This window comes from Myotis yumanensis, unplaced genomic scaffold (assembly GCF_028538775.1).
Source record: "Myotis yumanensis isolate MYYU_CA2020_CCGP unplaced genomic scaffold, mMyoYum1.0.hap1 SCAF_10, whole genome shotgun sequence".
Classification (NCBI taxonomy): domain Eukaryota; kingdom Metazoa; phylum Chordata; class Mammalia; order Chiroptera; family Vespertilionidae; genus Myotis; species Myotis yumanensis.
The window spans coordinates 42,093,818-42,120,818 of record NW_027223761.1 but is presented as its reverse complement, the minus strand read 5'-3'; the positions used below and the strand labels follow the sequence as shown (position 1 = coordinate 42,120,818).

The 27,001-nt window shown below is 41.9% G+C and overlaps 1 protein-coding gene across 12 annotated transcripts in view; it reads left to right on the top strand.

Moving 5' to 3' along the window:
- Positions 1–27,001, top strand: part of STIM1 (stromal interaction molecule 1) — a 187,251-nt gene that overhangs the window by 143,046 nt on the left and 17,204 nt on the right. For all 12 annotated transcript variants that reach the window (XR_011472844.1, XR_011472845.1, XR_011472846.1 and 9 more), the window contains exons 4-7: positions 7,439–7,550; positions 11,673–11,788; positions 20,983–21,160; positions 25,971–26,148. Coding sequence is in view for 9 of the 12 variants with exons in the window: in XM_070425482.1 (XP_070281583.1) it covers positions 7,439–7,550; positions 11,673–11,788; positions 20,983–21,160; positions 25,971–26,148 (584 nt within the window). In the remaining 3 variants the exon portion in view is untranslated. The remainder of the gene's footprint in view (positions 1–7,438; positions 7,551–11,672; positions 11,789–20,982; positions 21,161–25,970; positions 26,149–27,001) is intronic.

The following is a 27,001-nucleotide window of genomic DNA, read 5'->3' as shown; positions in this document are numbered from 1 at the left end:
AAACCATTCAGAGAGACAAACCAAAGGTTTAGGTCACAAACTATCTTTAGGGAAGACCACTTTGGTAAGATTCTAAAGGTGTCTTGGAGTGCTCTGTATCCAGAGTAGCCAGATAAAAAGCTAGGTTTTAGATGGCTTTTTTTGACTCACTATGGTTGTTAGTCACTCCTTTCTCCCACATCACCCCATATATCCTTCTGACCTAGCACCTATCATACTGTATTATACTCATTTATTTTCTTATATGTCTCCTTCTTTAGAAGGGAGCCTTTTATAATGGCGATCACGCAGATTGATTTCTGTATCCAGTAATTCACCCAGTACCTACTAGAATAGAAGCCAATGAAAGCTTGGTGAATAAACGAATATATGAATGGTGAAAATAATAATACGTAGTTAATATTTATTTAGCTTTTATGTATGCTAGGAGCTTCCCATATCTTCACTATACTCTTACGATGTGAGAACTCTGATTCTCGCCATTTTATAGGTGACAAAAAATAAGGCACAGAAAGGTTAAGTAACTTGCTCATGGTTTTTCATCTAGTAAGTGGCAGATACCAAATTCAAACCAAGGCACCTGATTCCAAAGCCCACGTTATTATTATTATTATTATTATTTTTAATCCTTACCCAAGAATACATTTTTATTGATGAGAGAGAGAGAGAGAGAGAGAGAGAGAGAGAGAGAGAAAGAAGAAAGAAAGAAAGAAAGAAAGAAAGAAAGAAAGAAAGAAAGAAAGAAAGAAAGAAAGAAAGAAAGAAAGAAAGAACCATTGATTGGATGTGGAAACACATCCCAACCAGGGAGCTAACCTGTAACCTAGGTATGTGTCCTGACCAGGAATCGAACTAGCAACCTTTTGGTGTATGGGAAGATGCTCCAACTAACCGAGCCACCTGGCCAGGGTCCAAAGCCCACATTCTTAATCCCTGTGTTGTATGTGACTAACTGACCAGAAGGCTGACTGAGTGACCAACTAACAGCTGTGTGAAGGAGAGGCAAAGTAAACACTGGCAATCTTCCTGTCAGACAGTTCTTTTTGGGCTTTGAAACCATAAAAGTAAGTAAGTACTTCATCTGGAGGCACCAGTGGTCCATTAGGCGAAAGAGATACTGATTCAAGAGCCCATTTCTTATTCCTTATTATTTCTCTGGCAAGATAAGGTATTGACCAAGGCAAGGATCTGTCCTGGCATATCCCTAGAAGTATGGATATAGCTCAAGTGCTAGGGAGTGATACTTACTGCTCCATCTGCTTGGAATGCCCTTCCTCCGAGTATTTACATGGCTCATACCTTTATTTAATTTTCTGCCCAAATGTTACCTCATCAGACAGGGCTTTCCTGGTTAGAACTGATGTAGCATTGCTCTTAATCCTTTTATCCTGCTGTATTTTTTGTCACTGTATTTATCACTACCCAACACTTATTTGTTTATAAATGTTTAGTTTGTCTTTCTCCACCAGAATATAAGTACCAGGAATCTGTGACTTTGTTTTGTATACTGTTATATTCCTAGCTCCTAGAGCAGTGCCTGGCAAGTAGTAGTAGGTGCTCAATCTATGTCTTTCCCCCAATGAATAAATGATTTTAGAGTTTGAGACCACCAGCTTTCAAGGACCTTCATCATTTGGCCTCAGTAATACCACTCTCTTGTTCTATATGTAACCCTTGGACTCCAGATAAACTCTGTGTTCTCTGAGCAGACCCCACACTTTATAATTCTGTGTCTTAGCTTGTGTTCCTTATCTCTGATGGGCCTACATTTCTGTCCACCCAGATTCTGACCAGTTCTCAACATCTGTCTCTTTTTGAATGAATATGAATATGTATATGAAGAAATAATTACTACTGAATTTATATTAAATCCTAGGCATTTTCAGACATATGAATTCATTTATTTCAACAACTCTGGGAAACAGGTATTGTTAGATAGTAAGCTTCCTGGAGGTAGGGGTCTCTGCCTTGATCATTGCTCTGTTCCCAGTGCCTGGCACAAAGTAGTACAAAATAAATGTTTTGAATGACTGAATGAATATTTTATAAAAGGGGAATTGAGACTGGTTAAGTGATTTATCCCTGCTGGTCCATGGCAGATAGGATAGAAATCAGGGTCTTCTGGTTTAAAGTCTAGTACTTGTTCTAATATATTCTATAATAACAAGCAGTATTCTAAAATGCCCAGAGATTTGTCAATCCTGAATAACTTATTTTTTTGTGGTTATCTAAGAATAAAACAGGAGGTTTTACTCATTTAATATAAACATCTTTCTCAAATGGAAAAGGCCCTTTCCTATCTATGCGACATAGGATGGAGGCCAGGCTATATCTTTACTATTTGAGAAGCTAACTAAAAATCAATTATTGGGGTTCCCTACTGATATATATAGGATAAATGCCTTTCCCCCCTATTTACTTCCATAAGAAGTCTGTCGGGAAAAGTGTTGCTGTTAGTTAGAAAATAAATACTGATGGAATGTATAATAAATGATCCAGGATCCACAAGTAGCCATTGTTTGCTCATTCATTCATTTATATATTTTCTTTTGTTCATTCAGTAAACTTTACAGAGTACTTAGAATTATGTAGTCTTGTGTTAGATACTGAAAAATACATAAATGGAAAAGACAAGTTCCCTACCAAATTGCTTATAGTATAATGGAGAAGAGAGATATGTGACTAAATAATCATATAACATATATGAAAGAAAAGAACTATATATAAAGAAATGCTAAGCAGAGAAGGGAGAGGTAGTAGTTATTTTGCAGGTTTTATAATGGGGGGTTTTGAAATGGGCTCCAAAGACTTTCATTAAGTGAAGAGATAGGGCTGGGTTTTTAAGGATTAGTTGGTGCTTAGGAGGCTAAGAGGAGGGAAAAGAGCTTTTCTGGAAATAACAAAGACCTAGAAGTCTGAGAGCAATGCTCAAGGATGAATAAATAAATAAATAATATAAGATACTGATTCTAGATGAGGACTCCAAAGTTAAGAGCTACAGCAGAGGCAGCCTCTAGGACAAGACTGTGAAGTGCAGTCATCTGTGTTGGGATCAGTTAGATTGCTAGTCCCATAGTTTCCAATGGCAGTATGCACACTTCAGCAGGGCTCACACAAGACAATCAGTTGGGGTGCCATAAGAAAATACTAGAGCTTGTATTTATATTGCAGTTATTTTTATCTCACACTTTAATTTTTATGTCTGTTTTAAACTATATCTAATGTCAGTACATGAATCTGATTCATAAAAAGATATTCATATATTGGCAGTGTGTGCTCAAAACCTTTTTGCAGGTAGATTATGTCATTAAAAATGTTTGGAGGGAAAAAGGTTTGAGACTACAAATTTAGTCACCTTATTCAATCCTCTTATGAAGGACTGCTTATTGCTGAAAACTCTAGGGGTTAGCCTTCTTTCATTCTGTGTAGTGTTGCTATTTTTCCCCAAGATTTAGTCTTTGATCTCTCTAGGGGCCACATGGACAGGCTCAGGGGGATGAGAGACTGATCATAGACTACCTCTGGTTTGAATGTCCTACTAGGATTTGGATATATGATTCATTTGGAGCCTGTATCTGTACTAAGTTCTCCTTGCCTTTCACTGACAGCCACAGCCGCTCTGTACCTGCTGTTGCCTCCTTCCTCACTTTGGCCCAGAGAAGCTTCTCATTTTCTCTTCTGGAATGAGAAAGCATTTTAACTTTTAGGTCCTTGAACTGTAGGGACAAAGGATTCTGATGATATCTCAACTTGACTGCTCAATGAGCTCTTCATGCTGGGACATGGGGTTGCTATCTGACAAGAATGCAGCCCATCCTGGCTTATTTTATTTAGACTGCAGTGACTCTGGTTGGACAACACCATGCTGCCACGCCCTACCTAGGTAGGGCATCTGCCTAGGTAACAGAATGATATGTTGAACACAGAAAACAAAAACTAAAACCAACTGCCTTGAGGTTTGGCCTGGCATATTGCACCATTATCCTTTTCCCTACAGCTTAGCTCTATAGCGCTGAGTGTGTACAGAGTCGTTCCTCACTGGATTGCAGCGACCCCCTTATAAACCCTCTGCCTCACCTAATGTAGTGTTTAGAATAGTGGTTTTCAGTTGGGGGCAATTTTGTGCCCTAGGGAACATTTGGTAGAATTTGGAGAAATTTTTGATGGTCATGACTGGCAGCATGTCATTGGCATCTAGTGAGTAGATGCTAGGGATGTTGATAAACATCTTACAATGCACAGGCTACCACCCCACAATAAACAAGTATCCTGTCCAAAATGTCATTGGTGCAGAGACTGAGAAACCCTGGTCTGGAGTGACTCCTGCCTGTCTCCACTGCAGGGTAGGGTACAGATAGAGGAGTTCCTGCATGCCAAAGGTCTGTGCTCAGGCTTGTATCAAGGCGTCCTCCCAGTAGACAAAAGGCCTTTGTAGCACCACTGGCCTCAGGCCTTTATAGCAATAAAAAAGTGGACTTCTTTCCACTCCACATGCCCAGCAAAAAGGCCCCTTTGTCCTGGACGGGGCTGAGCTTTCTTGGCAGCAGTGGCAGGAGTGTGTTTTTCTCTGTACTTTACAGGCTAGCACTTGTCTGCCTGCCTCATGTCTGTGTGTCACTCTACTACACCTTTATTACCTGATACTCCAAACCATAGTAAATGATCATATTTGTAATGTGTGTGGCTATATATTCATTTTCAGGAATAATGGCTAGTACACTCTACTTTCTGTAATGCTTCTTTAATCCCAGCTCTGTCATCCCTCCTTTTCCAAGCCCTAGGATTTGAACATATCTCTTGGAAATTAATTACTCTCTTCTCTACACAGTATTTTAGTCTGGGAATTAGAAATTTGACCAAGCAATGACTAGGCACTCTTCACTTAAATCTCTAGCATCTTGTCTTCTAGGATATAGCCTTAGGGCACTATACCTGCTTCATTTCGTCCCATGGCACCTTTCCCTTCTCACCTCCGGTTTCTCTGCAAATAGTCTAATCTATCTCCAAAGTCTGTTGGCTTCAGAACTTTCCTCCTGAGCTCCAGTAGCTTCTTGAGAACATCAAGAGATTGGAGCATTTATACATTCAAATTTGTTTCATTCAGGATATCTTTCTGAGGGTCTACTTTGGACCAGTGCTGGGTTCCATTGTAGGGGAAGTACGAGAATGAAGGGACAGGGCCCAGCTGTCCAACTTCTCTATCTTATGTGAGAGTGACAGAAACAACCTAAGATCTCAGGTGTGCCTACCAGAGGAATGCCTATTTTTTTTACAAGCATTTCAGAAGTTAACCATCTACACGATTGGTATATTAGTCTAAGGAGATTGCTGTTTAGCCCATAGTCAGAACGTTTTTGGAAGTTCTCACTTAGGGTAGTTATTCTTTGAGTAAATTCTTATTAATGCCATTGTATATGAAGCTCTATTTTAGAGACAATGGGGGGAGCAAAAATGAATGGGACATGGTCTGTGTCTTAATGTTTTCTAATTATTAAAAGGAAATTAGACAGCATTCTAATGAAAGACAGTTTTTTACAGTGATAGGAATCTTAAGCAAGGAGGATGATAAAGCTCACCATCTCATTCTGCTACAAAACTTTTTAGGCTTCTTGCTGCTCCAGTAGTTTTCAGAATTTGTACATTGAGGAATGTACAAATTCCTTTTAAGGGAAATAATTTATCTCAGACCTAAAATGCTAGCTTAAATGATTTTTACTGTAATGTTACTTAAATGTATATAAACATAAATGAGGTTTAAGTTGCTATATAAAATTTGTATGCAAATATAAACAAAAATAGATTTATATATTAAATAAAAACTAACTTCAAATCCAATAAAATAATACCATTTTACTGAAACTCAATTGCTCCCTGGCACTTTAAGTTCAGCATGCCTTTATTACTGGCTGCCATCTGATGACTCAGTCCTCCCATCATCTTTCTCTATTCACACTACTATGAAACTTTGATTTATGTTATACATCATGATGTCATTTGACCTTCACTTGGTTCAAACTTATTCCTTGTGCATTAAGTCCACTTCTATTCCTTTCTTTTAAGTTTGTTATCTATGTGTCTAAATAACACACACATATTAAAATTATTTTAAAAGGATTATTTTTTAAATCACAGCATTATACCCTGGCCAGGTGGCTCAGTTGGTTAGAGTATCGTCCCATACACCAAAAAGGTTGTGGTTCGATTCCCGGTTAATGTTTCTCTCACATTGATGTTTCTCTCTCTCTCTCTCTCTTTCTCTTCCTTCCTCTCTCTAAAAATCAATAAAAAACACACCAGTGGTTCTCAACCTTCTGGCCCTTTAAATACAGTTCCTCATGTTGTGACCCAACCATAAAATTATTTTTGTTGCTATTTCATAACTGTAATGTTGCTACTGTTATGAATCGTAATGTAAATATCTGATATGCAGGATGGTCTTAGGCAACCCCTGTGAAAGGGTCGTTCGACCACCAAAGGGGTCGTGACCCACAGGTTGAGAACCGCTGTCCTAGCCGGTTTGGTTTAGTGGATAGAGCGTTAGCCTGCGAACTGAAGGGTCCTGGATTCGACTCTGGTCAAGGGCACATGCCTGGGTTGCGGGCTCAATCCCCAGTAGGGGGCGTGCAAGAGGCAGCCAATCAATGATTCTTTCTCATCATTGATGTTTCTATCCCTTTCCCTTCCTCTCTGAAACCAATAAAAAATATATAAAAAAAAACCAAAACAACACACACCATATCCTTGGGTAAGGATTTTTTTTAAATCACAACATTATAATATTGAGGAATGACTAGCTACCGTGGCCATGTAGGGTGATGATGTGATTCTCCATGTTGTTAGTGATCACTCAGTAATTATGTCATTTAGAATTGGCTCGTGTTGTGACAGAAAATCTTTTCAATCTGATATAAACAGAAGGGGAAATTTACTTGTTACACAAAATGTAAAAATCTGTCAATAGGACTAACAACTTATGAACTGACTCAGTGCTTACGTGACATCATTTGGATCCATCTCTCTTTATATAATATCATATAGTATAGGTAATTAAATGTAATTTATAGTATAATGAAGAAGAGAGATATGTGACTAAATAATCATATAACATACATGACATAACACCTGCCTTCACTTTTCCTGCTGCTAGTAATTACAGGGGTGGGAAAAAGTTACAAATATACAAAACAGAGTTTATTCTTGTGTTATTATTAATGTTTTTCTCCATACGAACAACTGTAAACCTACTTTTGCCCACCCTTGTGTATATACATAAATAAAAAGTAGAGTGTGTGTTCCTTTTTTAATGTAGGATTTTATGGGAGAATGAAATGTTAAACACATAAACATGTGTAAATGTTAAGGTCAGTGTGACTGTGACAGCAAATGCGAGCCTTGCTTGGCGTGCTGGAGTCATGGCTTTGCTGCTCTCTTCCCACAGTGTACAACTGGACCGTGGACGAGGTGGTGCAGTGGCTAATCACATATGTGGAACTGCCTCAGTATGAGGAGACCTTCCGGAAGCTGCAGCTCAGTGGCCATGCCATGCCAAGGTCAGGAGACAACTGGGTTCTCTCACTTGTAGTACAGGAAATGGGCTGGGATTGGCCTGCCTTCAGGTTACTGTGGCCAGTTAAATGAGGTTACATCCTTTTTAGGGTAGAATCTATAGACCTCTCCTCTTCTCATATCTACTGTGCACTTGCCATAAAACAGATGACTACTTAGAATCCATTCTCTTATTTAATATTTCTATCAATACTGGGAATAGTACTAATAGCTGCCATTTATTGAGTGCTTAGTACATGCTAGACACTCTACTTCAACACTTTTTATACACTATCTCATTTAATTCTTATATCAAAGCCTGTGGTGTTTCTCTTTATTGCTCTTTCACACCCCTCCCCCCCCCCACCCCACCCCCCCCCGTCCCCCCGTCCCCTTCACCCAGCTGTCTCTTTTGTTGCCCAGGAGTCTCTGGAGCTCTTTTAGCCTCCCCAGAATTATGCATATCAGTTAATCTACGCTAAAGAAATTGTGCAGAGGTGGGGGCTGACTGCCATTGGACACAGCCTCCTCTCTGGAATGACTCCTCCAATAGCTATTGTGCCCTAACTTTGCCTCCTTTGCAGGCATAATATGCTAGGGCTTGGGGTGGGAGTGGGGAGGAGATGGAGTACTGCTTGGACTTCTTGTTATATCGAACTAGTGCCATATGTCATTCAGTCATTAATCCATTTACTTATTCATTCAATGAATATTTACTGGGTACCTGCTCTGTGCCAAGCACTTGTGCTGGGTGCTGGGGATAAAGGTGACAACAACCTGCTCTTGTCCTCAAAGGGCTTACTGTCTGGTAAGTGCTGATTGTGTATATGTATATTCTGTCATCTTCTTATGTAGGTGCATCTGGTTATGAGCTTCAGCAAAGGGGAAAGGGCAGGGGAAAGCTGTTGGAATGCCCACACATTGTAGTCTCCAGCCACAGAACTACCAGACACTGCTGTCCAGGCCCAGCTGAGCTGGCTGTTCCCTCTTCTGCTGCCTGTAACTTTCTCTTCATAGCTCTCCCTGCCCTGGAGAGAATAATAATCTTAATGTTTGTGCATCCCTTTATAGAGTGCTTTCTTACCTATTATTTCAATTGATTCACACAATTCTGGGAGGAAGGAATTACTGTCCCAACTTTTAGCTGCACAAACTAAATTTCAAATATTTTATGATTTATCCAAGCTGGCAAGTGACAGAACTGGAATTTGAACTTAGGTCTGCCTGGTTCTAAGTGCCCTGCTTTTTTCACTGCTTCTCCCCCTTGCCCCATGCAGTTGAAGATGGATTTCCTGGAAGTATTCAGTTCAGTTCTATTTGACAAATTTTACCAAGCACCTACCATATGCCATGGGCCCTGAGGACAAAGACAAGCATTAGACCTCATGTGTGCTTTTAGGAACTCCAGGTTTGATGGACGAAACAAGCAATTGAATAGATGATTGATCATGAAGTGCCAGGATTTAGGTTTCTTTCTCATTACCCATGGAAATAGTGGCAGTGCCTTGTGGATCACTGGACCATTTCACCTATGCTTGGATTAAAACTGAAGCCTAGGATAAGTCAGTTCCCTGGTCATGGTCTTACTTAGCCCTCCTGTGGCTAGGATTAGATCTAAGACCAGATCCAGCTAGGCTGGGCTCAGGAATAGAGGAAGCCAAGCTGTGGTACTCTAGTAACAGCAGAAGCATGGAGCCTTCAGTGCATAGAGTAGGGATGGTTCTAAGCCCATCACTAGGTAGCATGATACAATGGAAAGAATCCAGCAGATTTGAGTTTGTGTCTTGGCTTTGTTGCTTACTTGCTATGTGACTAGGCAAGTTACTTAGTTCTAAGTCTCAGTTTTCACATCTGTAAAGTGGAGCTAATAATAGAACTGAGTTCTTAAAATCATGAGAAGTAAATTAGGTATTGAATGTAGTGTTAGAACAGTACAAGATACATAGTAGTTGCTTACTAAATGTTAGCCATAAATGGTTTTCATTTGTTTCATAGCTTAGAAGTAGATAGCAGTCAAATTCATAGGTTTTTTTTTTTGACAAATAGACTGTATAAAAGATGACACTTGTTTTGCTCAGTCAGATGAAGTTCAGTACAGCTGGTAGAAGTGCTCTAAAGAGGGTCTCCAAGAATTCTCAGGGTTATAGGAAGCATCTGATTTTACATAAGTTTACACAGAAGGAAACTGAGGCCTTAGGGGAGGGACTCAGCAGTTTGTGATTAGACTAGTCACTCAATGATAGAGCTGACACCCCTACTTCCTATCAGTGTCTCCTTGCCTCTCTTGTAGGTGGGCTTCATTGCTTCTCAGACAAGAGAAGGAAGTAGCTGCTCCTGCATGCCCAGGCAGGAGTATAAACACACACTCTGATTTCAGAAGCTTCTTTTCTATCTGGGAAAACAAAGATATGCATTTGAAAAGAGCTCTAGCCCTAGCCATTTGGCTCAGTGGATAGAGGGTCGGCCTGTGGGCGGAAGGGTCCCAGGTTCACTTCTGGGCAAGGGCACATGCCTGGGTTGTGGGCTCGATCCCCAGTAGGGTGTGTGCAGGAGGTAGTTAATCAATAATTTTCTCTCATCATTGATGTTTCTATCTTTCTCTCCATCTCCCTTCCTCTCTGAAATATATCTATATATCTATATAAAAGCATAATATGCAAATCGACCAGATGGCAGAATGACCAGTCGGCTATGACATGCACTGACCACGAGGGGGCAGATGCTCAACACAGGAGCTGCCCCCAGCCCACAGACCCCTATCATCTGAGCCTACCAGCCAGCTTCTTAATCCCTCCCCCTGGCTGGCAGGCTCCAATCGCCCAATGGGGAACTGGGAAGCGGGAACTGGGGGTGGGTAACAGTGGATTCAGGCGGCACCAGGGCCCCCAATTGCCCCGCTGGTCATCCCACACACAGAGGGCAACCAGCGGTGGTGGCAGGGGGCAGGACTGGCTGCTGGCAGCCGGGGAAGATCAGCCCTGATCACAGGCCAGGCCTAGGGACCCTACCTGCGCATGAATTTCATGCGCAGGTAGGGTATGCAGAGAGAGAGAAAGAGAGAAAAAAAAATTTCTAAATAAAAAAAGAAAGAAAAGAAAAGAGCTCTGACTTTATGGACTAGTTAGTACAGTTGTAAATGCTCACTTGTGGGATCCAGACAAGTGACTTTTCAATCTTTCATATCTTAGACTCTTCTCCTCCTATACCTACTGTGTTCTAGCAGAAGAGAAACAAAGTTCAGTTTTTCCAAGGTCATTTTCTTGTTTACAGGCCATCTCTTATTAGAGTTATTATTAACAATATGATTGAAGGTCATAAAAAATTACTGTATCTGATTGGGAGTAAATTACGGTGACACAGGTATACGCTAACAAGATATACAGTATTTGTCATCAGCAGGTTTATATTTAATGACTGTTAAATATATTCATTATTAAATATAGTTAATTGGGTTAGGATTAGAATAATTCAGAGGTCCCTAGAATCACTGGGTCATATAGTGTGACATTTTGACAAGGACTGGACAAGAGAATGTATTTATAAATGGTGAGTGTGGAGACAGATATATAATGGATAATCCCTATAAGGGGAAGCACATGGAAAGTTTACACCTGGGTGTGGGAATGGTCACAAATGAATATCCTTAGAGACTAGGATACTCAGGAGAGGTAGACATGTGGAGAAGGGTGAACAAATTATTGGTAAATGTTATGTGTCTCTGCATACCCACCACTGAGATCCATCAGTATAGACCAGTGATGGCGAACCTTTTGAGCTCAGCGTGTCAGCATTTTGAAAAACCCTAACTTAACTCTGGTGCCGTGTCACATATAGAAATTTTTTGATATTTGTAACCATAGTACAATAAAGATTTATATTTTTGATATTTGCTTTATATATTTAAATGCCATTTAACAAAGAAAAATCAACCAAAAAAATGAGTTCGTGTGTCACCTCTGACACGTGTGTCATAGGTTCGCCATCACTGGTATAGACTCTGTATTCTAGCATGCAGAAGGGAACAGCTAGGAGTCATGGAAGTGTTCCTGGAAGAAGTGAGGAGTTTTACCAGGATCCTTCCTAGCTTTGCTGGCAGGGAACTGAATGCCTACTCTTTGCTTCAACAGGCTTGCTGTAACCAACACCACCATGACAGGGACTGTGCTAAAGATGACAGACCGGAGCCATCGGCAGAAGCTGCAGCTGAAGGCCCTGGACACAGTGCTCTTCGGGCCTCCTCTCTGTGAGTCTTGTGGAGAGAAGGGCTGCTGGTGTGCCATGGAACCCAAGGCTGTTGGGGTGGCTGGGGTGAGGTCCTGGGCCTCCTGGGTACACCTGCCTCCACATTTCCTGCTGCTGTTAAGATATTAAATGGTTTTACATTTTAGTCCAGCCAGATATCAACATCTATTCATTAAATACATTAATGAAACATCTGCTTTGTGCCAGTGCTGTGCTGGAAACTGTAGGAAGACCTGGATGAATCATATTCTGGCCTAAGGGGATAAAATGAATGTTCTAGAGAGGTACACAGTGCTTCTGAATTCCAGAGGAGGGGTGGAGGAGGCATACTATAAAAAAGGTGGCATGTGAGCTCTGCCTGTAAGGAGGGCTAGGGCTGTATTTCATTCAGGTGGCCAGAGAGGGCATTCTGGTGGAGGAAACAACCTGAGGAGGAACACAAAGGCTAAAATATGAAAGTTATGCTCAGGGATAAAAGTAACCGATAAGGGCTGAATGCTATTTCGCTTCTCCCTGCTCTCACTGTGAGTGTGCAGAATGTATGAAGTAATTGTTGAACATCTGTGTTCTTGGACAACCAAAGAGGACTAAGTAGGCTTTCACTGAAGCAATAGAGACACACTCAGGCCTAAGGAAGGGTGTTCTCTTCTGCCAGGAGTTAGTCGAGAGAATTAGGTGGTCCAGCTCCTGAAGATCTGCAAAAGCCTGACATCCTTTTTCTTATTCTAAGTGAACTCAGGGGAAACAAATATTTCTTAGAAGATTAGCCTTGACCAAACAGGCTCTTAGGGTTCACTCCCCGCCCTTTGAGATCTGTTGGCGTTAGTTGAGGATGCCAACAGCAGAATGCTATAGAGCCAAGGACTAGTCCAGAGAAGCAGCTGGCATGTAGGGTGGGAAATGGGAAGTGACTGCTAATGGGTATGTGATTTCTTTATGGAGTAATGATAATGTTTTAAAATTAATTGTGCTGATAGTTGTATAACCTTGTAAATATGCCAAAACCATTGAATTGCACATTTTAAAAGAGTGAATTTTAGGGTGTATGAATTATATCTCAGTCACCATCATTATGTACATCTAGATTCTTTTTAAAAACATAACCTGAGGGTATTTTTTTTCCCATTGATTTTTTAGAAGGAGGGAGAGAAACATCTGTGTGAGAGAGACACATCGATTGGTTGCCTCCTGCATGCGCCCCAACAGGGGCCAGGGACAAACCTGCAACCTAGGTGCATGCCATTGGCCGGGAATTGGACCCGAGACCCTTTGGTCCATGGGCTGACGATCTAACCACTGAGAAAAACCAGCCAGGGCCCTCTAGATTTTCTTGTAACTCCTGGACTTTCATATAGAGAACTTAAGTTTAGGAAAGCACATTGGTCTCTTTTAAAAACTGCCACTCATTGTTTAACCTTGTATAGGTCACTTTTCTCGGGATGTGTTTTCTGATTTGTATCATGAAACAATTGAGCTAATGGATCCTTAAGATTCCAGCTGCTACATTCTGTAATTTTTTGGGGAAACCCATTGGCTGATAGGGTCCTGTGTAAAAGACAGGAGGTCTGTTCCTTCCTACTACTATCTATACCCTTTTCCTTTAGGAATTCTGTGGCCCTTGGCTTATCAAGTGATCTTTGGCAATTCAGTTCTCCTGCCTACACTTAGATTTCCTCACCTGTAAAATGGGCTTGGTCAGTAAGGCTGTTCCTGGCTCTCTCACTCAAGGACTCAGATAGAGCTGGGTATACTCCTGGGAACTAAGATTTTGGAATCCAGCAGCTGTCCTGATGGAAAATATTGTTTATCCTTGCCTACTGAGGCTTGTTAAAGAAAATTTTTGAAAATTGCCAGCTGAAATTTGAGGAAAATACTAGGAAGCTCTTTGCCAGGAGACTCCGCAAGGGTGGGGCCCTGCCTGGTGGGATCCTGCAAAGAATCCCTTGATCTGTGTCACTCTAGGCTTTGTGTTCTCATCTGAACATGGACTGAAACCTCTAGTCCAGTGCTGTTCCCTGACCAGTGCCCATGCAGGATTTAGAATGAGGGCCTATGCTAGCTCTGACCTGTGTTCTTCACCTGGTGAGTTCTTAGGGCTGTGGTTCTCACGCCTCATCATAAGGCATGTAGTAGATAAATACTCCAGAGAACCTGGGCCAGTTACAGCTGCCAGCCATGGCTACCTTAATGAAAAGCCTGCTGTTGGTCTGAGGTGTGAGAAATCTTAAAAGCAGAGATTGTTGTGCAGTAGCCAGGAGGGTCTGCTGAGTGAGCATGATCCATCTACTCACAGTAGCTTCAAAGCTTAGAAAGAGGGAAAAGGGATCATACTGGCTCAGCAGAGGGTCACCTCAGAGTCCATTTGCTGATAGTAGATGACATCTCAGTCTTCTCCATGTGGCCACAGAGCAGCACATGGCTCTTTACAGACTTTTCCACCCTGCAAAGTTGGCTCTAGGCTTGGAGGCCCATATGGGGCTGCCCTAACTGTGCCAGTAGCCAGGTGTTAGGTATGATCTGAGAAACCAATGCCCAAGGCAGTGTCCAGTTGGAGGCCTAAGCTGATGTCTCACTCTGGCAGCAGATCATTCATTGAGGGGGCTTTTTCTTCTCTGCAGATAATTTCTCAGAGAAAATGAGGCTCAGAAAGATGAGGTGAGTGTTTAGAGTTCATTCAGCATTTAAATGGCAGAGCCATGACTCAAACCCAGGTCTTTAATTTATATTTCAGTGCTCTTTTCTACTCTGTAATTCCACCCTCTACTTGTGTAGAGGAAACAAATTATTATATAAAGAGTTATAGCTTTGAAATCAAGTAAACTGGCTCTGTCACTCAGAAGTTTTGTGACCTTGAGTATATTCCCAAGGTTCTATATGTCCCAGTTTCTTCTAAACAAATGGTAGCTACTATTTTCAGTATACAGTACAGTAAGGTATGCCTGTTCTGGTCAGTCCTTGGCTAGGGACTACTGTGCCCTTGGTGCTTCAGCAGGAGTATTGAGAAGGGTACAGGCAGAGGCCTGCCAAGCAATTGTTGGGGTTGGGGAAGTTGTGGAGAGGAAATGACAACACTACACCTGTCTTCCTTCTTCAGTGACTCAGATAATAGGGAAGAGTCCTTGGTAAGCAGGAGTGGCTGCCTCTCTGGCAAAGCTTGCTCTGGTCTGTCAGCTCTATCTTTACCTTCTTTCTCCTTTCTGTTATGTTCCAACTCACCCTTCAGCCTTCTTCAGAATGCCTTTCTAGCCTCTTCCCAGGAATTCTCAATCCTTCCCTCTTACTCTCCTCTGGGAAGCCACAGCCCTTTGTACCTGACTCCTTTATAAAATTCTGTTTCCCTGTCTGATACCATTTAACCGGGAACTCCCCGGGAGTAGAAATAGCTTTGTTCATCTGTCATCAGCACTTAGCAAAGGCCCAGCAAGAAGTAGGTGTCAAGTGATGTATTCTAGAAGATATACAGAAGGAGGCTGGGCCTTGCCAGAGCTACAGGATTGAGGGGAGTTGGGAGAAAATCCTTTCCAGCTTGTTTGTGAGGAGAACTGCTATCTGTGGAGCATCTTTGGATAGGTGAGGCAATTAGAGCACTTTTGGGGCTATAACCAGAAGGGAGGTGGGCCCAGGAATAGCTGTTCCAGGTTAAACAGACACCTCAACACAGAAGGCTATGTAAATGACAAAAGAAATTCTTAGCACATATTTTGGCAGGTAGGAATGAATATCTATAGCTGCTTGGGGCAGGGTGTTGTGGGCAGTAGATTGGGAGAGGGAATTCCAGAAAGTGATAATGATTAGAGGCTCACTTCTCAGTGATAACTGGAACCTTGAAAATTTTCACCATTACCCCTAACTCTGTTGACATGTCAGCATCTCATTAGTTTTCACTCTCCTATGCTGCCTTAGGCCTGATTGTGTGAACAGTTGACCTCATTTTGCTAACATCTATTTACAGCACTCAGGCTAGGAATTCTCCCACCCTCTGGGTTCTCAGGTCCCAGCCAGCTTCCCTGGGTTAGCTTTGTTCACTTGGCCAGCCACATCTGTTCTCATGAAAACTCCATCGTCTCTCTGCCCAGGCTATGTTCTTTGGGTGCGAGGTGGATGCTGAGAGCTGAGCTTGTGTAGGGGCTGTGTAAGATAGCTGGCCATATTCTTTATGTCCCAGGAGCTGGTATTTGCCCTTCACATGCACTTTATATTATACAGCCCCTCCCCTCTTTTCAGGCTAAAACCTCTTCTTACCGCCTTTGCTGAGCACTTGCTCTGGTCAGGCTCTATGCTATGTATGGAGCTACAAAGATAAATTAGTTTTGTGCTTGGTCCTGAGGAACTCACAGACTATCAGAAAGAAGTGACTCACATGAAAGCTCAAAAACATACAAGATAGTCCCTGAGATAGTTAGAGATAAGTCATGTTTACCTGTCCAAAGAGAGGGTTGATCAGGGATCCTAGTTCAGAGAAGAGGAATGGAAGGATCTCTGTGGACTGTGCTGGCCTGGGAAGGTAGGTTGTAGGAACTGAAGAATGGGAGTGGGAATATGATGAAAAGAAGTACATCATTAGTTAGGCATAGACTAGAACTTGATTTCTGTATTTCCCCTTTTTTTTCTGACACAATAATTTATAGATTCTGTATTATTCAGGGTTCAACAGAGTAACAGAGCCAATAGGATATGTATATAGATATGAATAAGAGGAGATTTATTATAGGAATTTAATAAATCATGTAATTGTGGATGCCAAGAGACCCATGATCTGCCATTGGCAAGCTGGAGAACCAGGAAAACCAGTGGTGTAATTCAGCCCAATTCTAAAGGCTTGCGAATCAAGGGAGATGATGGTTTAAGTTTGAGTCCAAAGGCCAGAGAATCAGAGGGCTGATGGTGTAAATCCCTGTCTGAGTCCCAAGATCCGAGAACCAGGAGGACTGATGTAAGAGGATGTCTCAGTTCAAGCTGAGAGAGCAAATCCACTCTTCCACCACCTTTGGTTCTTTCAGGCCCTCAGCAGCCTGAGGATGAATGGATGATGCTCAGACTACCGATTCAAATGTTAATCTCTTAAGAAGACAACCTCACAGATACACCCAGAAATAATGTTTTTCCAATCAAGTTAACATAAAATGAACCATCTTAGATTTATTTAGGACTCTGGGGTTTAGGCCAGGGCTCCTCCGAAGGGACCTGACAATTCTCACATCAGCCTTTCCAGCCTCCATCTCTTCCTCAAATTCCACATCCACATTCCTAATTATCTATTGGATAAGTCCATCTGAATGTTTCCAAAACATCTCTAAGCGTTCATTTACAAATACACATTTGATCCCTTTAGCAATTCTATATAACGCATTTTACAGCTGAGGAGGCTGAGATCCAGATGGGGGAAGTGAATTTCATAACAAATTGGGGAAGAGGACAGCATAAAACCTAGACTTCCTGATACTTGGTGTAGGATGCTTTCTTTGATGGCAGAATTTCTCTACATGAGGCCTTATGTTTAACCTTTTAAAGGTCTGTCCTGATGGCTAGGCCACAGTCAGCTCCCAAGATGTTATTTGGAGGGAAAACTGGGGCCTTGGAACTCTTAAGTCACATTCTGGCTAGATCAGGAGATATAGGCCTCTCCATGGTGAGAGATATTTGTATGTAACAAAGTGGAAACAATACCTGCTGCATGAGTATGAAAGTTGTCATGACAAAGTGGGTATAGTAGAAAGACCATGCAATCAGGCACAGCTGGATTTGAATCCTAGCTCTGCCACTTTTTGTGAACTCCAGCAAGTCATTGCTCCTATGAGCCACAGTTTTCTGGTCTATAGAATGAGACTACTAATACTCTACCTTAGAGAGTAGTTGTGAGAATTAGAGATGGTGAATATAAATATCTGATACATTGTGTATTTGCTCTATTTTAGTTCCTTATATGGATTAAGGAGAGGGAGATATCATATTTGAGGCTGATCAGTAACAACTCAGTCCCACAAATATTTATTGAGGGCCTCTGTGTGTTAGTCGGTGCTGTGCTAGGCACTGATGCACAGACAAGTAACAATCAAGGGCCACAGAGTAAATCAGCCATATTAGACTCGTTTTCTTCCCACCACACTTGGTTGCTCATGGAATGTGACAGATAGCATAGCTGAGCTTCACCTCTGCATTTGAGAGGGCAGAAGGATGTAAGTATGGGATGGATGCTTTACATTTAAGTAAAGTCAAAACTGGTTGAAGAGATCCAGCAAGTACTGATAGGTGGAACAGTATTACCTTAGATCAGGGGTGGGCAACCCCTGGCACACGTGCCAAACATGGCACGCCAGTAACTTTTGCTGGCTTGCGAAACCCTCTCTTATAATCTTCCATTTACAATTTTTGTGAACATTTGAATGACTTAAATGTTAAATTACAAGGAACTGGCAAGACAGTTGATGTTATGTTTGGTTACATAAAGGCTTTTAAAAAGAAACTGGAAGTCTTTAAGAGGGATGTGGATGGTGAGAGATTTAGATATTTCCCAAACCTCAAGAGGCACATCAAAGACCTCCCAAAAGATGACAGAACAGACTGTGAAAGCCTTCAAAATCTGTTTTTAAACATCATTGAGTCAACTATTGAGCCATTCTTCTCAAGATTTGCAAAATTCAGAGAACTGGAAGAGACAGCAAAAAATTCATGAGGTTTCCAGACAGCATGAAACTGGAGGAACTAAACTTACAAATGTTTTCACGGATAGACATGGCTGACTTTGAAATGCAGTTGATTGAATTTCAGAGTAGCTCAATTTGGAAGCAGAAATTTATTGACCTTAGAGTTGACTTGGGAAACATTGAAAAAAAGCGATTAGAGACAGGAGTACCAGGGGGAAGTGTCGAAAACAAACTATTGAGAACTTGGAATGCCATTCCAGAAAATTTTTTCTGTTTAAAAAACTTTGCAACAGCGTTACTTTCCATGTTTTCATCCACATACGTGTGTGAATCTTTGTTCTCAGTGATGAATTTTGTTAAGTCTCGTAATAGGAGTACCCTGATGGATGAAAGTAGTAGCTCGTGCATATCTCTGAAGGTCACGAAATATAAACCTGATGTAAAATCTCCGTTATCAGTGATGCAGCAGCAAAAGTCCCACTGATAATATCAAACAGAGCCATAAAGTTTTCTGTCGGACTATCAGTGTACATGTATACATTAAAAAACAAATGTATCTTTCATCATCATAGACTGTGTTTTTGTCGCTCGAATGAATTTTATTATTTCTTCAAGGCTCTTCACATACGTACACCTTAAGAGATATCAAGTAGGCGTAACATGTTCTCAAAAAATTAGGGTTGGCACGCAGAAGAATTTTGAGTCAGAGATTTTGCTGGTTTTGGCACGCACTCACAAAAAGGTTGCCCACCCCTGCCTTAGATCCTATCCTTGGTCCTGGCCATTCGTATTCATGACTTGGATGAGACTGTGAAGCTGGAAAAAATAATAGCATCTTGTTCCAAATTGATCTGGACAACATTAAATAAGGGACTGAGTAGAATAGATAGGCGCCCAGTCTGCATGCCCACCTTAAAAATCTAAAGTGTTGGAGGTGCTGGTTGCATGGAATCTTGAGCAAGAATACCTTTGACTTTCTGTAGGAGTGTAGAATTGAGAATCCCTGGAATTGAGAAACCCTGGGAAGCCAAGGTTAACAGTCCTTAACAAATAGGAGACTGTGTAGGAGGCTGGTGTGTTCTGGAAAGAAAGGCAGCTCACTATGCTGCAGAGATATCTCTTGGGACCTGAAGGGAGGAGCATGAGAACTTGAGTATGGATAGAAGTGTAGGCTTGCCTGGCGGCTAGAAGATGGCTGGCTGCTAGAGGACCCTTAGTTTTCTCTGTGAGAATCTGGCATAAACATGTAAAGGACACCAGTCCCATCCCAGACCTAGTAACTCTCCCTTGGATGGAAATAGAATGTGCTAATCTGCCTTTGATCCCACACCCTCCCCATGTCCTGCTGCTCAGCCTTTCAGTGAGGAGCTATGAATATAACCCTTTTTCTCAATCTGGGCCTCATTTTCATGTGTCTTTTTCTGCTGTCTAGACCCTACCTCAGCTTGGTGGCTCTACCTGGGACCTTTTGGATTCCCATTAGCCCCTTTCCTGGGATTCTGTCAGTCCTGCTTTCCCCTCCCCAACCTGAGGGTAACCTGCTGTGCACAGGAAGTCATTCCCTCTTTCCTTCCTTCCCTGACCCCACATCTGGGGTCCGCTGAGCCCACAGCTACTCTATCCCAAATTGAGTGCAGCAGCAGCCCTCTTCTCCTTAGCTGTTTCTTTCAGGTCTCCTCCACTTTGGCCCTGGGCCCAGATCTAATATAGTAGGAACAATGTCAGGCTCCAGGAGTGCCCCTCTTCTGGTTGGCTCAATTCTTAGGACATGGCTTTTGCTCTCATCTTCTGTTATTTCTTAATTAGCTTTTCACTTTTGCTCTGGAGACTGATTATTACTCTGAATCCAAGGTGGTGGCTGGGGCCCTGGCTGCTTCACCAAATTGCTGCCAGGCATTCTCAGCAGGTAGCTCTGCCCCTCTATTCCTGGCATGTGGACTGTTTTATACATACCAATCGCTTGAGCTACTCCTGTTCTACCTGGTCTGTGGATTGAGCCACAGCCTAGAAAAGCTCTCCATAGATGAGACTTACAGATTTTTTTTACCTGATTTGGACTTTGCCCCTTGTATATATAATAGCTTAGTAATCCAGGAGACCCAACTCCTGTGGTAACTCAGTTCCACAGCCAGATCACAAGCTCTAAGCAACTTGGCTTTTATAACCTTACCAGCCATCCCCTTCTATCTGCTCATGCACCCTAGCATGCTTACCCTGTAGAATGGAAGCCACTGCATCTGGGCACATGGACCAAAACTGCAGACCAGGGATGGCTGGCATGTATTGAGAAGACACTAGTGCTCTCCTCTTCACTGCATATTAGGGAAGCATTATTTAATAGGTTTCCAATGTTGCTTTAAGGCCTCTCATCCTTTCCAAACTAGTCCTTGACTTAGCAGAGAAATAGGCACAGAGCTTACTGTGATAGTATATGGCAAGTGTGTGTCTAAGAACAGAAATGAAGGCTTCATGGAGGAGGGGATGCAGTGGACTCTGCAAGACAAAGTGTGCAGTGGGCAGCCTGACTTACCATGCCTTTCCTCTCTGGCAGTGACCCGCCATAATCACCTCAAGGACTTCATGCTGGTGGTGTCTATTGTTATTGGTGTTGGCGGCTGCTGGTTTGCTTATATCCAGAACCGTTACTCCAAGGAGCACATGAAGAAGATGATGAAGGATCTGGAGGGGTTACATCGAGCTGAGCAGAGTCTGCATGACCTTCAGGAAAGGTAAGGCCCTGCCCCTTCTCCACAGCCCCAGTGTTGCCAGCTCCTGGGAGCCTCCTGTTTCTACTTGGGTTGTGGGCTACCTGGTCCCTGGGACCACATTGACATGGCTGCCAAGGCTGTGCCATCCTTCCAAAACTGCACTGAAGGTCCGGGTTCTTGCCATTCCAGTTGCATGGGCAAGTAATCTTCCCCAGGGCAGAAACTTATTTCTATCTATTTTCTCTCTGAGCTTCAGAGGAAGAAATATGTGGCTGTCAGAAGTCTTGAGCTTCCCTGGTTGGATGACTTGCTAAGGGGTCATTCTATGCTTTGACCTACCTTTGCTTCCTTTCCCTTAGAAATAGATTCAACAAACTGTTCTTCACTATTCTCCAGAGAAGCCTCACAAGCCTGTCTTCCTAATACCTTCCAAATCTCATAAATACTCACTTGTTGTATGACTTTGGGTAAATCCCTTTCCCTTCTAGGACTTATTTCCTCATCAGTAATATGAAGATGTCAAACTAGGAGAATATTAACGGCCTAGCTCTGATAGTCTGGAATTCTGTCTAAATAAAACTTGGCTTAAAACTACTGTTGAAGAGATAGTTGTGGAAAAAGGGTACCAATCGATCTAAGTCAGCGGTTCTCAACCTGTGGATCACAATCCCTTTGGGGGTCGAACGACCCTTTCACACGGGTCGCCTAAGACCATCGGAAAACACATATATAATTACATGTTGTTTTTGTGATTAATCACTATGCTTTAATTATGTTCAATTTGTAACAATGAAATTGGGGGTCACCACAACATGAGGAACTGTATTAAAGGGTCGTGGCATTAGGAAGGTTGAGAACCACTGATCTAAGTACTTCCTAATATCTAGGAACCAAGACTGTGCTGGGAATTGTAAGGAATTCGTTGCTCCTGGGGCAACAAAACTCACACATGAGAAGGAGCAGTGAGCACACACTTAGTGCAGTGATTCAGTGCCAGCTTATGGGATGATAACTCTAAGGACCGAAAGAGCACAGAGGCAGGGGATGAATTATGTGGATGCTGAGAAGGTGGCCTTGAAAGATGGGTAGAGAGGTCCTGATAGTTAAAGTTGAATGTGTAGTGAGGCCAGACCCCTGGTGCCTTAAGACTCATATGGAGAACTTTAGTAGGATTCAAAAGGCAACAGAGAGTCAATGCAGTTACTTGTTTGTTTGTTTTGCTTTTGAGAAGAGGTAAGACTGTCTTTTAGAAAATTACTCTGCAGACTAGGGAGTCTAGTTGGGAAGTCTTTGTAGGAATCCATGTAAAAGGAAATGAAGTCTGGCTCTTTTTTGTTATTTTTTAATGATAGATACTATTTTCTTTGGAGGGATAAGGAAAGGATTTCTTGTGAGCTAGGTATTGTTAAGCACTTAAATGCATTATTGTTATTAATAATCACAACGCGGTTAGGTAGGTACTATTATTATCCCTACTTAGAGTTGAAGAAATGAAAGCTTAGAGAGGGTTAGTGCCTTGCTTGGGTTCACATATCAGTAAATAGTGAGCTAGGAATTTTGACACCCGCAGGGTACTGCCTCAGTAAAAGCAGTCCTATCAGATTCATTCCCATGAGCCAGGTTTCTAGGGGTAAAAGGAGGAGTTTTATCTCTGAGCTGAGTCCTGGCTACTTTAGTGGACCCTTTGATCCTGAGCCCTTTGCCAATTGGGGGCTAAATGCTGCTGTCCGGGCAGTCCCCATTCTTCCTTTGTCTGAAAAACATGTACTGTTTTCATTCCAAAAGCAACGAATCTAGGCCTTTGGAATGAAAACTAGGAGACATTCCAAGTTTGGGGATAAAACTAAGCTCCCAGCCCTCCCTGCTCCCTACGGCCTACAGAGCTAAATGACCACTGTGGCACTCAGAGAAACAAATGCACATACCCCCAGAGATGGGATTACACATGTGCACACATGCATCCTTTTCTGACAGTGTCCAGAGCTATATGCCACCTCCCTCCTTACTTTAATAGGCCTACACTGCCAGCCAACATAGAGCTTTTTTTTTTTTTTCAAAGTTCCTGATATTTTGGGTAGATAAATGTAATGCTACATGCACATTCCAGTTAGGATTTTATTGGGTTTCAAGATAATTCTTCGAGGCAGGCAGGAATTTTGATTCCCATTTAAAAACGAAGAAACAGGCTCAGTATAGGGAACAGATTTGTTCATAGTCACATAACTGCTTAGAGTAGCGGTTCTCAACCTGTGGGTCACGACCCCTTTGGGGGTCGAATGACCCTTTCACAGGGGTCGCCTAAGACCATCGGAAAACACATATATAATTACATATTGTTTTTGTGATTAATCACTATGCTTTAATTATGTTCAATTTGTAACAATGAAATTGGGGGTCACCACAACATGAAGAACTGTATTAAAGGGTCGCGGCATTAGGAAGGTTGAGAACCACTGGCTTAGAGCCAGGGCTTGCAGTAAAGCTGAGCAGTTTTCTTACTTGTAATGCTAACTGATTGCTGCCTTCAAGATGCTCAGTCTTCTTTGGAGGAGATGGAGTGGGGCAAGGCAAGATAGTACATTTTATTTGCTCAATTTCTGCTCCCAATAGTATTTATTGATTTTCATCTTTTCTAGATCCTGTTAAGACTATACACATGGGTCAGTTTTGATTTTACTTCAAAGGAGCTCCCTATTATATGAAGACAGATCTACCATAGGCTTTTCTCAAGAGGCTGCTTTCAGCAAGGATAATATTTCCGTGAAGAATTGAATCTCTAATGGTGTAATTTTAGGCAGTTGTGTCTTGAAGGAATACAATAAAGGAGGGTATTCAACCAGAGAAGGATATGGGGGCAGGAAATGGCGCCTCTGATTTGTTTTAGTTATGCTTTAGTGCCACCTGGTGTGTACTTTGAAAAGGTTCCACTCCCTTTCTCTGTGAACAAAATGGGCAGAAGACTGCAGCTTGTCAGCAGTAGGAGAGCAGCCTAGACATTTCTTCCACTTCCCTTCCCACTTAACCCACCACATCTTTTGAGGCTTCAAATATTGATGACCAATCTGGACTTGGGATTTTTTAAAGGTTGAATTCTGTTTCTGTCTCTTCTGTTTCACCTACTCAACTCAGTGGTCAGTGTTCTTCTCTGTGACCCTGTTTGTTCTGTAGCCTGTCCTTTTTCTGCTGTACCTCCAGTTTAAGCCATGCATCACTTGTCTTCTTCATCACCATTTTTCCCTTCTATCCTGGTCTCCTGGTAACTTGGTGGTTCTTACTAAGGTAAGAAGACCTGATAGTGGTTAAGTCCTTTCTCTCTTCCAGAGGGATTAGCAAATCTTACTCTTTCTGCTGGGTGCTAGCCGATGCTTTGCCTTTCCTGACTCTTTCAGGTGGAGTTAATTACTCCATCCTTTGGGCTCGCACAACACCTTGTATGTCTACCTATTGTAGAACTTACCACATTGTGTACAGTTATCTATTTGTCTAAATTAGATTAGATAATGAGTGCCTCAGTGGCAGGGACTGGTTTTTTTTTTAATTCATCTCCATATATCTAGGGCTTGGCACAGGGCTTGACATTTAGTAGACACCTGAAAGTACTTGGTGAGTGAATGAATGAATGAATGAATGAATGAATATAAATAGATATGTGGAAGAAAGATGGAAGGAAGGAAGGAGGCTTACTTGGATGGTTGGAAGATTTTGCCAGTGAACAGAGGAAATGTATGGATGGGGAGAAGGATATATTTTCATTATAACTGATGCTTTTGAGATCTTACCCACCATGGAAGATACTGAGGAAGGAAACTCAGGCCTATGAGAAGCAGGGAGCTTTCCCAAGCTCTCCCTAGCCCCTTTGGTAAGAATTTAATTTTTCTGTGTTTCTGGTAACAGGTAATCAGGAGTCCAAACATTGGTTGGACAGCTCAATGGTTCCTTTCTCACCTTCCTTAAATCTCCCCACCTCGTTTATAACTCAGCCATTAAGCTTTCTCTGGATCTTTGGTCTAGCTTGCAGGGAATTTACATTTATATTGAACTTTCCAGACACCCTTGTATAAGGGGAATAACTATGGAATTTTAAATCATACAGACTGGAATTCTATTCTCACTTCTATCTGCAGTTACTTCCCCTCTCCAAGCCTTTATATCCACACCTGTTTTAGACTGATAATGATACAATATATCATTATCTGCAGGGAGACAAATGTGAAATATCTTGTAAACTAATCGTTGTTATAATTTTAGCATGTCAGACACCTTAGAGCAGCGGTTCTCAACCTGTGGGTCACAATCCCTTTGGGGGTCAAACGACCCTTTCACAGGGGTTGCCTGTGAAAGCACATATGTAATTACATATTGTTTTTGTGATTAATCACTATGCTTTAATTATGTTCAATTTGTAACAATGAAAATACATCCTGCATATCAGATATTTACATTACGATTCCTAACAGTAGCAAAATTACAGTTATGAAGTAGCAACGAAAATAATTTTATGGTTGGGGGTCACCACAACATGAGGAACTGTATTAAAGGGTCGTGGCATTAGGAAGGTTGAGAACCACTGCCTTAGAGGAAGGATTCAGATACCTGGGAACCTAGCTTCACAGACTTATTACTGGCAGCAAAAGGATGGCCAGTATAAGAATTGTGGTAATGACTGGTTTCTGTTGGCACTGAACTAACTTAGAGCCAGAGAGTCAGCAGAATAAAGAGAGTATGTGCTGAGTGCTGGAGCCCTCAGTTTCCTCTTTGATGCCATGACTCATGGCGTGGTGGCTGGTACCCCCGTTGCCTGGCCTCCTCCAGCTCCCTCATCGCCCCCCAGGCTGCACAAGGCCCAGGAGGAGCACCGCACAGTGGAAGTGGAGAAGGTCCATCTGGAGAAGAAGCTGCGAGATGAGATCAACATTGCCAAGCAGGAAGCCCAGCGACTGAAGGAGCTGCGGGAGGGCACTGAAAATGAGCGGAGTCGCCAAAAATATGCTGAGGAGGAGCTGGAGCAGGTAGGAGACTACACATTCTTAGACACAATGGGTAAGGGCAGGGGCCAAAAGTCTGGCCGAAAAGTTTCGTGTGTGAGGACTTTGAAATATGGCTCAAAGAATATCTTGAAAAGTTACTAGACTCTTACCAGTAAGAATAGTGGAAAAGTTGCAAAAAAAAATGGTCACTGTGATTTTCAAAGAAAAGTGTGTAACAGGTGAGAACAATTATTTTGTTCTTTTTTTATTGAGATATTTACATGGATTCAAGTGAAGAGATTATAAGTATACAGCTGGCAAGCTTTTACTTGTGCATATACCTGTGTAACTACCATCCAGATCAAAATACAGGATCTTTTAAACACCCCAGACGGCTCACTTTTGGCTATCCCTATCAACTGTCACTATTCCTTCCAAAAGTGAATTATGGTCATAATCTCTAAACCAAATTAGTTTCATCTGATTTTGAACTTCATATAAATGGCATTATACGGTATATATTCTTGTGTGTTTGGTTTCTTTCAACATTATATCTGTAAGAGTCATTTATGTTATTGCATAAAGTGATTTCTGGCTTATTTCCATTGCTGAGTAATAATCATTGTATACTATAATTATTTATCTGTTCTCCTCTGATGGACATTTGCGTTGTTTGCAGTTTTTTGCCTCTTGTGAATCACAGTGCTGTGAACCTTCTTGCACATGTCTCTTGGTGGGCATAGCACTTATTTCTGTTAGCTTTATTAGAAACTGCCAGACAGGTTTTTGAAATAGCTGTGCCAATATACACTGCCACCAGCAATGTGTGAGAGTTGTAGTTGAGCTACAACCTTGGTATTTTTTAGGCATTTTAATTTTACACATTCTGGTATGG